Genomic DNA, 17,345 nt, shown 5'->3' with positions numbered 1-17,345 from the left:
TCATGACTACCTAACGGATTCTTGCTGTTGATGACCCACCCCATCTCGCGAGGCTGAGGCTGACGGATCTTGGATCCGAGTTTTGTCGGTAATCTGGTGTTTCAGTTTGTCCGAGACAAACTGAAACACCAAACAAAGACAGATTTCAGACTTCTGATGTGAGAACACAATGTTTGGAAAAAAAAAATATTGCGCGCACGGCTCATCTGTTCCAAAATTCTGAAACTGGTTGCACGAAATGTGATCGATCGATCTGAGCCCATCAGTGCTCCTAGTTTCATTCTGACTTCGTACAGGGGATTCAGTTGGATCATATGTTTTTGCAGTTTGTCATAGGAACTAAAAAAAGCCGTTTCCATGTACAGCCTCCTCTACGTGGTACGGTGTGCTTAGATTCTGGTACGGGTCAGTTGCTGTCGTAGGATTGCTGGCACACTACCTAACTGTTTCTCACGAACTATAATAGAAACTGACTGATGTACAGAATTGGTGGCCGATTAGAGGCATGGATCATGTGTTTACTGACCCAAAACAAGTATTCCACTGTTGGTTGCCATCGATTCGGTTGTTGAGTCAAAAAATATACTCCCTTCATACTCGTAAAGATTAGACAATGATACGGTCTTCAAAGTCTAACTTTGACTTTTTGTTTTTATAAAAATATTTATTAAAAACTAGTATATTATATGGTTTTCATATTTCTAAACTTAACAATTTAAAAGTTATTTATGATTTATATTTCCAATGTTTGACTCAATAATTGTGCAAAATAACTTTCTTTATGGGTGTAGAGGGAGTATATATGATAACAATGATATTAAAAGTTTCAATAGATATTATTGCATCAAAGCGTTTGTAGTCCAACGGTTAGGATAATTGCCTTCCAAGCAATAGACCCGGGTTCGACTCCCGGCAAACGCAAGTTCTTTTTCCCTAGATAGATGTACTTTTTTCTTTTACAGTTTTTTGATAGACGTAGTACCTTTTTCCTTTTTATGTTTTTTTTCCTATATAGAGGTACCTTTTCTTTTACTGTTTTTTGATAGACGTACTTTGTTCTTTTTATGCTTTTTCCCTAGATAGCGGCACTTTTCCCTTCTACTGTTTTTTGATAGAGGTACTTTTTTTTCTTTTACTATTTTTTGGTCAGAGACTTGATATAGGAATTGGCAGCATAGATATGACTTGTATCCATGTGAAAAGGCACCTTAATTTGGGAAGTCCATTGTCCATATTTTACCATTAGTTGATTGCTCGCAGTTCCATAACCCCGTTCCCGTTCTGTCATAGTCATTTTTGTTGTTCTCTTCAAAAGTACATGAAACAACAAGAATATGTGGTACACGGTCCATCTTAAATTATAAAACGTTTGACTTTTTTGACATCAAGTCTGACCACTCATCTTATTTTTAAATTTATGCAAAATATAACTTAAGACGAATGATCAAACTTAAGATCAAAAAAGTGAAACGTGAAATAGAGGAAGTATTAATTTAGAATTTAAATTACAGCTCTATATATTTCATCGTTATGGTAGGAGTAGCATTTAATTTTCTCGACACTTGTCTTTCTATGTGTGTCGACTGTCGATAAGTTTTTTAAGGCCTTGTTTAGTTATAAAATATTTTACAAAATAAACATTATATTATTTTTTTTGTATTTAACAAATATGTCTAATTATAGACTAACTAGGCTTAAAAGATTCGTCTCATAAATTATAAGTAAACTATATAACTAGTTATTTTTTATTTATATTTAATGTTTTATATATACCGCAAAATTTGGTGTGACGAAAAATCTTAAAAAACAGACAGATGCTGGACCCATTTAGACAAAAAAAGGTTGGAGCCATTCGATCTTTAAAAAATAATTTCTGCTAGGTTCTATACCTGATGTCTGGATATACGCGGGCCAACGTACACAACTCTTCCTTTCAAGTTTGGAGTATATCTTTTATCTTATACTAGGAGAATTACTCGGGTGTTGCCACAGATATAAGGAAGGAATATAAATAGGTTAGAATGTTAATCACTAAAAATCAGGTGATGTAATATGTATGATGTTGTTAATGCAGCAATATATGTTAATAAATGATATGATTTGTTAATGTAAATAGTTTGATTGAAGACATAATGACATGTGTTAGTTGGATGCGTTAGTGGATGCTAATGTGGACACTTTGCATGATGAAATAGTTGAATGTGCTAGTGTAATATTCTAGTAAATACCGACATAGACACTTTATATGAGAAGATAAATAGCTAGTAGGGTTTATCTTTATAAAAGATATAGATTCTCATGTGTTGGATTGAACTCCACGGTTGTCCGGTGGACTTCAATGGGCATACATAATTTCTTTGCATTTGGATATACCATTTTGTTTGGAAAAAGTCAATTCGGGTGGTTTTGATTTTTTCGATAATGTGACGTCTTAGCTGATGATTGTGCTCTGGAGCACTCTCCATATATCCAAAAGAAACGTCACTTTAGGATTTAAAATTTAAAGGTAATGTATTTATAAAAACTGAAATCTTATAATTTAGAAAAGAAGGAGTAGCAAAAATATCCTTTTAACAAGACAAGACAAGACAAGACAAGATATCTTCGACACTCGATAGAGCCTATTCGTTGGTCTGAAAAACTATAGAATTATTGACTTGTAGAAAAAGTACGGCTTATAAGACAAGTGAACAGACGACAAAATAAGATACCGAGGTTTTACATACCAACAACAACTAAGAGGTCAAGCAACTATGAAACCTAAAACCTACCATTGTTCTATGGTTTTCACTACCCTTGGGCTCATCTTTGCTTGACCGGTGATTGGATCATGTTATTGCGCCATACATAGTATTCTCTCTATTCTAAATCATGAGATATTCTAAAATTTCTAGTTATTTTGTTCGCTTGAGTTTATCTGTCGAATCTACCAGCTATTTAATAGTGTTTTTTCTCTTACAATAAATCATCGAACATACTCAGCCATGGCTTATCAGCTAAACGAACAATACTATATATGAATTTAGATATACCATATATTCATCTAGATATATAATAAAATCAATATATGTAGAGAAAGTAACAACTTCCTATAATTTAGAATGGAGGAAGTCGTGTACATCAGATGCAAATTTAAAGCGACATTGATCTGCCTGATCTTTTGATCACGTTGTTTAGATTCGCAGATAAGTCATGGTCTTACAGGTACACATATATATCTCCTTTTTTGCATTCGATCACGTACAGTTCCATATTTAATCCTGGAAATTTAATTTGTGTGGCATCCAATATACTACGATGGCTATGTTACCTCTTTAATTCCATCATTATAGTCACATCACTCCAGCAACAAATTAACTACAGAAAGAAACAGCTCTCTCTCTCTCTCTCTCTTTTTACGAGACAATAGCTCTAAATTTTGGTCTCTAGCGCTATATATGATAATTCCTCTAGGTAATAGTTACTCTCATATGTATATCTAGATTTAGGACGTATATGATCTGATAAAGTGTATGTAGAAGAAATATATAATTATACTAAATCATCTATATATATTAAGTATGCATGCATAGTCATTTAGCTATCATCACGAAGTGGTGCAGGTGCATGTGCAATAGCAGCTACCTAGGCCTCCCCATCTCCATGGCGTCAAAGATCCTGCCAGCGGTTAGCGAGCTCTTTCCCGCGCTCGTCCGGGCCGGCGGCGGCACAACCACTGCTCGCCGGCCACCGCCACCACCAGCCGCACGCAGCAGCCCATCGCCCACCACCGTCCACAGGCACGCCCCTCCTCCCGCGGCACGGCTCGCCGGCGGCTCGGGGACAACGACAACGACGCTGGTGGTCGACGTCGACGGCGCCCTGCTCCTGTCGCGCTCCCTCTTCCCCTACTTCATGCTGGTCGCCCTCGAGGCCGGCAGCTTCCTCCGCGGCCTCGTCCTGCTGCTCCTCTACCCCGCCATCCGCTGCCTCGGCGCCGGCGACCTGGCCGTGCGCGCCATGGCCGCGGTCGCCTTCTGCGGCCTGCGCGCTCCAACGTTCCGCGCCGGCCGCGCCGTCCTCCCGCGGTGGCTCCTGGAGGACGTGGCGGCCGAGGCGCTCGACGCCGCGCGGCGTGGTGTCGTCGCCGACCCCGACACGGCAAGGGTGGTTTGGGCCAGCGCCATGCCGCGCGTCATGGTGGAACCCTTCCTCAGGGAGTACCTCCAGCTCCAGGTGCCGGCCGCCGCCGCCGTCGCCGCCAGGGAGATGAAGACGGCCTGGGGTTTCTACACTGGCCTCATGGAGGGAGACGAAGACTGCAAGGCCATGGCGGCGGCGCTGATGACGGCGTCGTCGGCACGGGACGGCGTCGGCGGCGACGTCGTCGTGGGGTTCTCCGGTGCAGGCTCCGTCGAGTTCCTCTCCAGCCCTCTCGCGTCCATTTGCAAGGTCGTCGTAGCTTCCTTTTTTCGATTAACAGCTCCTGAATTGATTAATCCCCAATTCCCATGCATGACAGCGATGTATATATATATATATCTCTGCAGGAGGTGTACGTGGTGAGCCCGGCGGAGCAGAGCAAGTGGCGGCGCCTGGCGCGGCGCGACTACCCGACGCCGCTCGTCTTCCACGACGGCCGCCTGGCGTTCCTGCCGACGCCGGTCAGCACGGTGGCCATGTTCACGTGGCTGCCGCTGGGCGCGGCGCTCTCCGTCGTCCGCCTCGCCATCTCGCTCGCGCTGCCGTACAGGGTCGCCACGGCGCTGCACGCCGCCACGGGCCAGTCGTGGCGCCTCCGCGGCGCTCCGCCGCCGCTGCGGAACGGCGGCGGTTCCTCCTCCGGTCAGCTGTACGCGTGCAACCACCGGACGCTGATCGACCCGGTGTACGTGTCCATGGCGCTGGACCGCCCCGTGCGGGCCGTGTCCTACAGCCTGAGCCGCGTGTCGGACCTGCTGTCGCCGATCGGCGCCACCGTGCGCCTGGCGAGGGACCGCGCCCGCGACGGCGCCGCCATGGGGAGCCTGCTGGACCGCGGCGACAGCGTGGTGGTGTGCCCCGAGGGCACCACCTGCAGGGAACCCTACCTGCTGCGCTTCAGCCCGCTGTTCGCCGAGCTCGGCGGGGACGCCGGCGTCGTGCCCGTGGCGCTGGCGGCCGAGACCGCCATGTTCTACGGCACCACGGCCGGCGGGTGGAAGGCCGTCGACCCATTCTACTACCTGGCCAACCCCAGGATGTGCTACACGGTGCAGTTCCTCGACAGGGTGGACACGGCGGACGTGATGACGACGACCGGCGGCGACGGGAAGGGGAGGAATCAGGCCGCCAGCGCCGTCGACGTGGCCAACCGCGTGCAGCGGCTCATCGCGGAGGCGCTCGGGTACGAGTGCACCATGCTCACCAGGAAGGACAAGTACCTCATGCTCGTCGGCAACGATGGCGCCGTCGCCGCCGCGCCGCGCCGCCGCGTTGTCGCCAATAAGAAGTAAGCGCGTGCCGATCGACGACATGCATGCGTCTGTTCTCGTGCTCATTATTTGCCTCGTTGGCTGCACATATGACCATATCCGATATCGATTGAAGCTGTTTGATGCATTCATCTTTTTTGTCATCCCACCTTTAAGGAAAATGTACTAGTAGAATGTAGAGGTTCATGTGTATAAGAAAATGTACTGTACTTGTACTTAGACCGGTTGTTTGGATGTTATCGTATTCATCTCAATCCACATGTGTTGAAGTGGATTGAGGTGGAATTTAGTTCAAATTACACTCCAACCCATTCCAACATATGTGGATTGATGTGAATCCGACTACATCCAAACAAGCCCTTAATAAGGAAATAGTGTTATACTGTAATTTATATATGTCATATTCACCATTATTATATATATAGGAGTATATACACAAGAAGATGAGTTTGTTTGGTACTTCAACAGTTCAACGTAATCAAGGTTTCGCTACGGGTTGCTAAGCACCGTACGAGATATAGTGATCATCTTTTTTCTAATCACGATATAGACACTTATACATGCACGTACACACCTATTTTGTACACATGGTATATGAACGTACACTCGGTATATGAAAGCAAATACAGTCCACCTTCTAAACAAGTCCCTATTCTAAATCTAGGAACTTATCTAAAAAATCAACTCCAACCCACCTCCACCTCCTACTTGGGCTCTCATTTTTCATGCCCTCCCAAATTATTCCAAATTATAGTTTTAGCTCCTCACATTCAGAACTCCCCTATCCAGTGGGTCCCACCCACTTTCCTCTCCCCACAAATCAAGACAAGAATTACAAATGGTAAAGTTGATGTAGAATTTGTCAATGACAGATGGGTCCCATGTGAGATAATGACTTGGTCTGTTTTTTTTATTGGAGTTGAGTCTTAATTTGAGCCCCTACTTTTTTTATCATAGTCTGTAAATAAAAGTTTAAGGGCTTAATTTAGGGACTTGGGTTGGAGTTGCTCTTAAATTTCTATTTACCCAAGTCCCTAAATTAAGCCCTTAAACTTTTATTTACAGGCTATAATAAAAAAGTAGAGGCTCAAATTAAGATCCAACTCCAATGGAAAAAACAGACAAAATCCTTATCTCACATGGGACCCACCTGTCATTGACAAATCTTACATCAACTCCACCATTTGTAATTCTTGTCTTGATTTATGGGTGGGGAGAGGAAGGTGGGGTGGGACCCACTGGATAGGGGGGTTTGGGATATGATGGACTAAAAGTATAATTTGGGAGGGCATAGAAAATGGGAGCCTAAGTAGAAGGTAGGTTGGAGTTGATTTTTTGGATCAAGTCCCTAGATTTAGAATAAGGACTTGTTTAGAAGGTGGACTGGAGTTGCTCTAGTTGTTCATTATTCAGGGCAAACCATCGTGTAAACAAGCTAACTAATAGTCATAACCTGACGGTAGACCCTTTGATTAAACAAACACAGCCGATCCATGGTTATAAGTTATTTTGATTTTTTGGTATATGGATTATAATATATTTATATATAATAATATCAAAACAACTTACAATTTAGAACAAAGAGAAGAGAGTATAGCATACCGCTGTCTCAACTCTCTAGTGCGTGCAATGCACTTCCAAGAGAGTAAATTGCGTCTTATTAGCAGCCAGAGTCGTGACCTCATCTCTGAAGGCAGTCTGTTTAAGTTCCAAATCTGAGTTGCTTTGTCAGGCTGGTCACCAAGGGCGGCGCCGGTATGCTCGCCCGACAAGTAACAAGTTTATCACTTCGTTGGAGTCAGAAAAAAATGGCTCAACAACATGGGCACAACATCAAAATGAAACTGAAACACTTCTGTTTCTGTTGGAATAATACTGGGCTCACATTCAGAAAACAAGACGGGAACGGACGGTAGGATGATTACATTTACATATATACATGATCATCCTTTTCTAGGTAATCCACCTCTTGTTCTTGTGACCTCATCGAAAAATGTCTTTGTTTCTTCACCTCTTGTTCTTGTGACGTCTCCCACATTTGTGATAATTCCGGTGCAGTGGGATTCGTTACTGTAGCTAGCATTTGATCTCCTGCAATACATCCACACATTTAGGTTTTCAGATAGGTAAGCATTCAAGATTCATTAGCATGGCTGCAGATTTTGGAATAATGGTAGCATGGGCGTTAATAAATGAGCTTGATGAGTTGGCATTCTTGTTCTAGCTTGCAATGTTGCGTTTGCCATTCAAAGGTTTAGCGGCAAATGATGAGTCAGCATTTCTGTAGCTCATAAACCATCACTGTTGCATTGGACTGAAACTGAAGGACAAGTTGGAAGAGCTTGCAAGAAAAACCGATCAGATGAGACCACAACTGCTACAGGAATGGGTGTAATTAAACTGCCAAGAAGGCAAGATTTTGGACCAGGAAGAATATGATCATGTAGCTAGCCAGCATGTATTTGTACTGCAACATTTGCATTAATGCTTTGCGAGCTGTTTGTACTAAGTTTGGCTCCAAAGGAGGGTGTTTTAGGCATCAGTTTGATGTACAATTATGCAAATTAGTCGGTTTTTTTCTTTGTTATAAAACTAGTACTTACAAAATTAACATTTATGAAAATATATTTCATGAAAAAACCAATGATATTTTGCCACTGATACGTATCCAAAATAATTCCTCTTAAATCAAAAATCAAATCAAATCTAAATAGGTTTGAGTATTCTGACTTGACGCTTTATAAAACATCACATGGCTGTAAACGAGCAAGCACATCGTGCAGTTTCTGGTGGCGGCTAAAAAACAAGTTTAAATCAATGCTGAAGATCTTTCCTGATGGGAACAATAAATTCCCTGGACTTTAGAATTTGGTATAAGACAATAACGACAACACGGGTGCTATTGGGCTGATAGCAACTGTCCTGTCCACAGAAATTGTGCTGCATACTGTACATAGGAAGAAATAGATTACATTAATAAGGCGGCATCACCTAGTGTGTAGTTCCAAAATTTTTTAGAAATCGACACTGTAGCATTTTCGTTTGTATTTAACAAATATTATCTAATCATAAATTAACTAGGCTCAAAAGAATCGTCTCGTCAATTCCGACCAAACTGTGCAATTAGTTTTTATTTTCGTCTATATTTAATACTCCATGCGTGCGTCTAAAGATTCGATGTGATAGAGAATCTGAAAAATTTTGCAAATTTTTTTGAACTAAACAAGGCCTAAAGTTCCTTGATCACAACATCTGGCAAGCTGAAAAACCTGGACGAAGTCAAATGGAATCCCAGACCAGCAGCAGCAACACATTGACCAGGTTCAGAACTGCATAAAAGCGTGTGAGACTGGAGAGCATGTAGTGCTTGTGAGGCTGAGGCCAGTCGGACAGACTGCAATGCAGCTGGTACATTGAAGATTGCAGGGTGAATTCAGTGTCAGTGATGTGGATTTTGACAGGGGGGCAAAGGCAGCCTATCGCCGTCTCGCCACCGCCTTGTCGGCGTTGTGGTTGGGGACGACGGTGCACAAAGATTACTCCCTCCTACCTAATTGCATTTTTTGGAAGCTCTAGCAATCACTAGCAACGACATTGTGACCCGATTTATGATGCCATTCATCAATTAACTGCGCAAATGGTTGCCACGTTCGATGTTGCTGTCACGTTGCATTCTGGGCGGCCTGTCGACGCCGCTCGTCGGCCTAGTGAGCGGCGGCGCATGTCACAGAGCCTGGTAGATCAGGTAGTAGTTATTGGGTCAGCTTTGGTCAGATTTACACTTAAGGCCTTGTTTAGTTCATCAAAAATTTTGCAAAATTTATCCGATTCTCCGTCACATCGAATCTTTAGACGTATGCATGGAGTATTAAATATAGATGAAAATAAAAAGTAATTGCACAGTTTGGTCGAAATTGACGAGACGAATCTTTTGAGCCTAGTTAGTCTATAATTGGATAATATTTGTCAAATACAAACGAAAGTGCTACTATTCCTATTTTGTAAAAAATTTTGGAAGTAAACAAGGCCTTAGTTGAAGAGGTGAAAAACTTTTTGGTACTGTAGCACTTTTATTTTTATTTTGTAATTATTGTCTAACCATGGATTAATTAGATTTAAAAGATTTGTCTCATAAATTACAGACAAACTGTACAACTAGTTATTTTTTATCTATATTTAATGTTTTATATATATGCCGCAAAATTCGATGTAACGTAATTTTTTTGAAAAGTTTTTAGGTTTTTGAGTGAACTAAACAAGACCATGTTCCATAGGCTGGCAACTCTCATCATCATGCTCGTGCAGTAGCATCAAGACAAATTGAAACAGGTTGACCAAATAAAGGTCAAATTGGACAGTTAGCAGTTGTGGCCGAAGGATCAGCTCGGTCTGCACTCTCTTGATTGAGGTAAAATGCTGTTATAGTCAGTTCTTCAGACTGAGGCCCTGTTTAGTTCTCCATTAAAAAATTTTCATCCATCCCATCGAATCTTAGACATATGCATGGAATATTAAATATAGATAGAAAAATAAACTAATTACACAGTTTAGTTGAAAATCGCGAGACGAATCTTTTAAGCCTAGTTAGTCCATGATTAGCCTTAAGTGCTACAGTAACCCACATGTGCTAATGACAGATTAATTATGTTTAATAGATTTGTCTTGCAGTTTTCTGACGAGCTATGTAATTTGTTTTTTTATTAGTTTCTAAAAACCCCTTCCGACATTCTTCCGACATATCCGATGTGACACCCAAAAATTTTTCATCTTCAATCTAAACAGGCCCTGAGAAAGGTTCAGATTGTCAGCATCTACTTTGAGATTGAGGTAAAATGCTGTTATAGTCAGTTCAGACTGAGAAAGGTTCAGATTGTCAGCATCTACGTCGAGACAATTACTACTGTACAGCTATGAACATCGGCCACCAGCAACGTAAGATCATCCATCAACTAGGGCCTTGTTTAGTTCAAAAAATTTTAGATTTGGTTAGCATTTTTATTTGTATTTAATAATTATTGTTTTTTTCCTTTCTTTGTACTCTGATTTCTTTTCATTTGATACTGTAACCTTTGTTCTCTAAGTAATAAAATTTACCTGTAGGCGCCCCGGCCCCTCCAGTTTCTTAAAAAAAAAGATTCATCTTATAATTTTTAATGCTCCATGTATATGTTAAAAGATTCGATGTGAATCTTAATTTTTTTTAAAAAAACTAAACAAGACCTAGAGTAATGTGGATCTGTTTGGCAAGTTTCCTTTAAATCCTTGATGATGCAAAATCTATTAGTCCTCAACTTTTTTTTTTCTTCTTTTGTCCTCTGACTGAAATCTTTGCTCAACATGACAACAGAGAATTGCAGTGCAGTACATTTTAAACGTGTCAGAGTTTTGTCTTTACCCAACCTAACTACTCCGTACGTGTGTTTGGCAATTGCAAGGCTTCCTCATGAACTCTGAGGAACGGTAATAAACTAGCTTTATCGAATGTGAACTATGAAGCCATAACAACGCAAGTACCCAACATAGATTATCCGTCGGAGAAAAGAGGAGACGGTCATCATTTTCATAGGCCTGCATTATGCAACCTACCTGCTAGCACGAGGAAATCCAACTGAAAGTACTAGAGGGAAGTTCTACTCCCAGTGCGCAACAGTGCTTAACTACAGATTAGAAACTAATTGTATCCTACAACTGCAATTGCCTTCACAATCATGCATAGTTGCATACAGGAGTTGAGTCAAACACTAGTGACCAAAAGAGACTCTCTTTACTTCCCCTTCCCTAGAAGCTGCAAAAGATCCTTCTCAGTTGTCAGTTCCAATGCCAGGTCGTCAGGCATAACTTCCACACTTCAAGCTAGCACATTGTGTTACTTGTCAACCTGCAAAACATTTTGAATATAAGCAAATGAGGGGCATACAATGCTATGAAATCATGAAGTTTCAAAACTAAAGGCATTAGTATGTAAGAAGCTTGGTGCAGGTATATTTCTAGGAAAATACACATAACGAATTGAACATGTCAGATTAAGTATTCTATCATGTTCGGTGACTGGTGCCAAGATGATGCCGAGAAATCAATGATATATACTCTGTTTTGAGGTCACATTAGAGAAGTATATGAGCTTAAGAGTGAATGAAAGCTTTAAAGTTCCAGCATGTTTTTTTTTCTCAAGAACATGCAGGCTACATGTCATTATATTAAGTAGGATGAAAGGTTGGCAACCTATACAAAGGCAAACAAACTGAACGAACAGAAACAAAAACAAAAATACCAGAACAGAAAACAACAAAAATGAAAACATAAGACGCCAAACAAAACACATGCTAACACAAACTCTAACAAGAACTCTGAATATGCTTACTGAAGTCGCATGTTAGGAAACTCATTGCAGAGGGACAATGCTGCGGGTGAGGAAACAAAACACATGCTAACACAAACTCTAACAATAACATCTGAGAACAAATGTGTTAGCTGTCCTGCATCAGATATGAATAGCAAGTCTAATGTAAAACTTGGATCTCTGAGACGCCTTAATCAAGGCACCTCCGAGGTTGCAACTCATCAAAATTGGTGAAGGATTTGTAGGCTGATTTGGTAGAGAAGACACCTCCAGCTTCGGTTGGCCACTTGTGATCATCTGGGACACCTGATTGCAGAACCACTTCAGCAACGATAAGCTGAAGAAAATCTACCAAGCCCACAACAGTTAGATTTCCTTTGATGCACCGCATCAACAATTGGGATGCAAAGCCTGGCACACCGATTGCTAACTGGCTGCTCGTCAAGATAATACCGCAAACACATGAGGTGCAAGATATGCCACTGACTTCCCATGCAGTCTGCAGTCCTAGCAACACAAAGTACTTTGTACCGTGGCCCGGCCCACTTCAGAGGCAGTTAAGACTGAGAAGAGAGCCCTTGAGTTAGCATGTCTTGTTCGGTTTGGCCCTTTCAGTTGTTAAAGCATGGTTGCAAGAAGATTGACAGATTGGAATCAGAAGCATCTATCCTTGGGTGCTACATAGGTCCTTCCTAAATCAGTAGCACAGGTCCTGCCAACATATGTGATGCATATTTTCAAATCTGTGAAGATTTTCGCAGGAGATAAGAAGACAAGAGGAAAGGTCATTTATTACATGGGGAGCAAAATGGTCTTTTTTTTTGAAAGATCCGGACATTGTCCGGCTTTGATTAATAATAAGGAGAAGGAGCAAAACATCCGTTTACATGCGCGAGCAGCGCCCCCCCACTGTGGCCTAGGCCGCGCGGGAGTAGGAAACAGCTGACTAGCTAATTACTCACTAATTATGTGGACAACAAAGAGAGACTGTAGAACAGAGCCACCAGCCAAGCTCCATTGATGCGTTGTATCCTTTATTTCGATTAGCAGTGCCTGTGCTGTTCTCCATTCTTGCCTGAAGACGACTGCATTCCGTCTATTCCAGATGCTCCACAGGGTGAGGATTGCCAGGGTGTGACTCTTCTTCCCTCCTGATGCCAACATTTGACTGAACCAATCTTCAAGCTCATGCTTAACCTCCCAATTTGCCGGGTGTAGACTGGAACAAGAGCTCCATGAAGCCACAAGCTGCCAAACAAGGCGGGAGTAGGGGCATTCGAAGAACAAGTGATGTGCGGTCTCCAGATTTCTCTCGCAAAGAGCACAGAAGTAATTGTTTTCCCATTGACGTCGTAGTAGCCGTGCCGCTGTCCACAACCTGTCCTGGAGTAACAGCCATAAGAAAAATTTGCATTTCGGCGGCGCCCAGGCTTTCCAGATCAAAACTGGGTGAGCCAACTGGAGGTGTCCTGCAAACTGGATTGAGCTCTCCAAGGTCCAAATTATGGTATCCTCCCGGCTATCTTCAAAGTCGAGCTGCACTGACTCTCAATAGCAGTCCATAACGTGAAGTACTCCCTTAGAAGATCATGGTTCAGGTTATGTGCAATATCCAGGATCCATCTTCCACCTAACAGTGCTTCCCTTACCGTTCAATTTTTGCGCTTGCTGTGTCTGTACAGCCGTGGGCACAAGCTTGCTGGAGGGCGCCCTTCAATCCAGCTAGAATGCCAAAAGGAAGCCTTCCGTCCATTCCTGACTGTGACCTTGGTGGCCGCTGGCAGTTCAGATCCCTGCCATGCTCTCTCTGGATTTGTCCAACTGAACCAAAGCCATCTTAGTCTTAAAGCTCTACTAAACTTTTCCAATTCAATAATGCCTAGCCCACCAAATTCTACTGGTCTCGCTACGGTTGTCCATGCTACTTTGCACTTTCCCCCAGTCACCTGCCCAGAGGAAGCGTCGTCTCATCTTGTCTATGTCCTCTGTCATTTGTTTTGGGGCCTTAAGCGAAGTCATCAGGTAGATTGGTATGGCACTGAGCACCGAGTGAACTAGTTCTCTCCTCCCGGTTGGGTTTAGTAACTGTCCCTGCCATACAGCAAGTCGGGATCTTGCTTTGTCAATAATGTTTTGGACATGGACTACCTTGAGTCTTCGCAAAGACAATGGCAAGCCCAGATATGTTATTGGAAAGCTTGATTTTTTTACCCCTGAAATCCTGCAGAACATGGTCTAGGTTGGCTGCCGCACATCTGATTGGCGCAACCGTGCATTTCTCAATATTTAGCCTCAGTCCAGTTGCAGCCCCAAAAAGCTCTAGGATACTGAAAAGTGCTCTTACTTCCTCCCTAACCGGGTTGATGAAGATTACAGCATCATCAGCATAGAGTGACAGCCGCAACTTGGCATTTCTCCCTCGTAGCGGAGACAAGGTACCATTCTCTGTTGCCACCTCTAAGATCTTGTGTAGGGTGTCAATGGCGAGAATGAATAGGTATGGAGATAGAGGGTCACCTTGCCGGAGCCCACGGACATGGTTAACGTCGCTCCCCTCAGTGCCATTTAGGAGAACAGTGGAGTGCGAGGATTTAAAAATGATGGTGAGCCACTCCCTCCACCTGGCACTAAAACCTCTGTGGTCTAGCAGCTCCAGCATGTATTCCCAGGATACCGTGTCAAAGGCTTTGGAGATGTCCAGTTTAAATAGCAGTGCCGGGATCTTCTTGCGATGGTATGCACGGGGCAGGTTTTGAACATACAGGAAGTTGTCCTGGATGCAGCGTCGTTTTATGAACGCACTCTGGGCATTGGAGATCAGCTTGTCAACATGTGGCGAAAGTCGGATAGCCAGGGTCTTAGTCACAAATTTACCAAAAGAATGAATTAAGCTGATCGGTCTATAATCTTTTGGTGACTCCGCTGTGACCGTTTTCGGAATGAGGATTATGTTGGCTCCATTCAAACTGCTCGTTGGGCCGGTCCGTAGTCCATGAAAACTATTCATTGCAGCTAGCAAATCAGCCTTGATGGTATCTCAACATTTCTTGTAGAAGAGTCCAGTGAATCCGTCCGGCCCTGGTGCCTTCTCTGCCGGCAGCTCATCGATCGTGTGTTTCAGTTCCTCTAGCGTAAATGGCCGGTCTAGATAATGGTCATCAAGTCTGCTCAGGTTGAGGCTGTCCCATTCTAGCGTCTGGCATCTGTTTAACTTAGTGCCCAGAATCTCTACAAAGTGTCGGTGGAGTATACTTTCCTTTTCACTGTGCTTCCAGACTAGGACATCAGCTTTATTTTTAAGGTATGCAATCATGTTTCTTTTTCGACGCCCTTTGGCTCGCTGATGGAAAAACTTAGTACAAGCATCACCTTCTCTTATTTGTATGATTCGAGAGCTTTGTCGTCGCCTTGATCGCTCAATAGCAGCCCAGCCAAGGGTTTGTTTTTTAAGACGTCTGTGTAATTCCAATTCGGCATCAGAGAGTGACCTGGATTCTTGAGCAATATCCAACCGCAGGATTACTTCGTTGGCCATTTGCAATTGCATACGGGCTTCACTGAAAAGGGATCTGCTCCAGTTTTTGAGAGCAGAGGCTGTGTTCAGCAACCGGTTATGTAGGATTAGTAGTGGGTTTAAACCATGGACAGGCTTCTCCCAGGCCTCCTGTACCACTTCCAGGAAGTCCGGAGTGCGAGTCCAGAAATTTTCAAATTTGAAGGTCGCTTTACGGTGCGGTTGTTGTTGGTTGCAGAGGACCAAGGGGCAATTGTCTGAGCATGAACTATTTAGGGTTGACAGTGTGACCCAGGGGAAAAGCTCATCCCAAAGCAGGTTGCAAAAGGCTCTATCCAGTCTTACAAGCGTCGGGTTTCTCCTCCCGTTGGTCCATGTGTATTTCCTGTTCTGCAATTTGATCTCCATTAGCTCACTGGCATCTAGGGCCTATCTAAATCTTCTCATATGTGCTCTATTGATGTTATTATTGTTTTTGTCTTGAGCTTCACAGATCAAGTTGAAATCACCAATGCAGAGCCATGGTCTGTTCACTGGTTGACAGCTAGTGAGCTCAGCCAGGAAGGCTTGCTTTTCATGATTGTTGGCTGGACCATACACAGTAGTTAGTATGAATGAGTTGTTTGTTTCTATCACGGTGACTTCCGGGGAGAGACAATAGGTATTCTTTAGGACTGAGCAGCTTCGGATGAAGTCCTGGTCCCAGGCGATTAGCACCCCTCCCCTGGTTTGTTCAGCAGGTAGGTATTCAAAACTAGCGCAAAACTTTGCCCCCCCAAAATTCCATGGCAATAATACTGTCAATAGCATCTAGCTTGGTCTCCTGCAGGCAAATTATATGAGGTCTAGCTTGCTGGAGAAACAATTTCACAGCTTCCCTCCTCGCTGCACAATTTAGTTCCCTCACATTCCAGTTCAGGATCTTTGCATCATTCTCACCCATAGGGACTGAGAAACAACAGAGGAATTGCATTGGTGGCCAGCAAACCGTCATCATCATCTATTAAAGTAGCACAACATAGAGGTACACCTCCCTTCAGTCCACAACTGGATGACATCCCACCTAAGGTTCCACCCCGGCTGTCATCAAACTGACCCGCAAAATCAGAAAAAACAACACAACAAACCAACAATCCTAACTCCACCGGCTGAACACCGGCCGGCGCTGGCACTGAACTGACTAACATGGATCCACTAACATTACACAAGGAAAGCTGCACTCAACACTAAGCCTCTAGCTCTAGGGTGTCCGCCTCCTGCACGATTGCCTCGAGAATCTTGGCCAGCTTCTTGTTCCCCAGACGAGTTGCAGATTGGATGGCTTTGATCGCCTTGGCAGGGTTTCAATATTGTAGCTATTTAATCAAGCTCTTCTTGCAAGACACTAATTTAGTTTGCAGAGAGTGGGCATACAAGATTGTTAAATGTGAAATACCACCAAGTAGATGGAGCAACTGATATCGTGTTCAGGTCACAAGTGTCTTTGCTATGCAGAGGAGTTGAACCTAGGTTTGAGCTATTGAAGAAATGACTAGTTTGGAGTTGGTTCATGCAGCAAATTTCAGGCCCATTAGCCTCATCCACAGTTTTGGAAAGCTTATCACAAAATGTTTGGCAAATCACCTGGCTGCGGTGTTGGACCAGCTTGTGCAGAATAATCAGAGTGCTTTCATAAAAGGGAAGCCTACATGACAACTTTCACAATGTTCAGCTTACCTGCAAGGCTTTACATAGGGCTCGTAGGCCATGTATACTCCTCAAGGTGGATATAGCTAGGGCTTTTGATTCTGTGGATTGGATCTTCCTGCTGGAAGTTTTGACGCACATGGGCTTTGGGCAGCGTTGGAGAGATTGGATTTCTGCCATTCTAGCAACAGCCAGCACACGCATCCTGTTCAATGGGCAGCCAGGGAGAAGGATCTGTCATGCTCGGGGTCTCAGGCAAGGTGACCCCTTGTCTCCAATGCTGTTCGTGCTTGTAACGGAAGTTCTGAACCTTCTCCTGCTTTGGGTAGAACAAAAACAGCTTTTGACACCA

General features: G+C 43.4%; 1 protein-coding gene and 1 non-coding gene across 2 annotated transcripts; both read left to right on the top strand.

Annotated features, from left to right (window-relative positions):
• On the top strand, positions 850–921 carry TRNAG-UCC. Its single transcript has one exon. It is a non-coding gene; the product is annotated as a tRNA-Gly (tRNA).
• On the top strand, positions 3,505–5,841 carry LOC8068078 (probable glycerol-3-phosphate acyltransferase 3). Its single transcript, XM_002443321.2, has 2 exons — positions 3,505–4,431; positions 4,530–5,841. The coding sequence occupies exons 1-2, from the start codon at positions 3,565–3,567 to the stop codon at positions 5,472–5,474; spliced, it is 1,812 nt and encodes a 603-aa protein (XP_002443366.2). The 5' UTR covers positions 3,505–3,564; the 3' UTR covers positions 5,475–5,841.

Source organism: Sorghum bicolor, chromosome 8 (assembly GCF_000003195.3).
Source record: "Sorghum bicolor cultivar BTx623 chromosome 8, Sorghum_bicolor_NCBIv3, whole genome shotgun sequence".
Lineage (NCBI taxonomy): Eukaryota > Viridiplantae > Streptophyta > Magnoliopsida > Poales > Poaceae > Sorghum > Sorghum bicolor.
The sequence above is the reverse complement of the archived record's forward strand: the minus strand, read 5'-3'. Positions and strand labels throughout refer to the sequence as shown.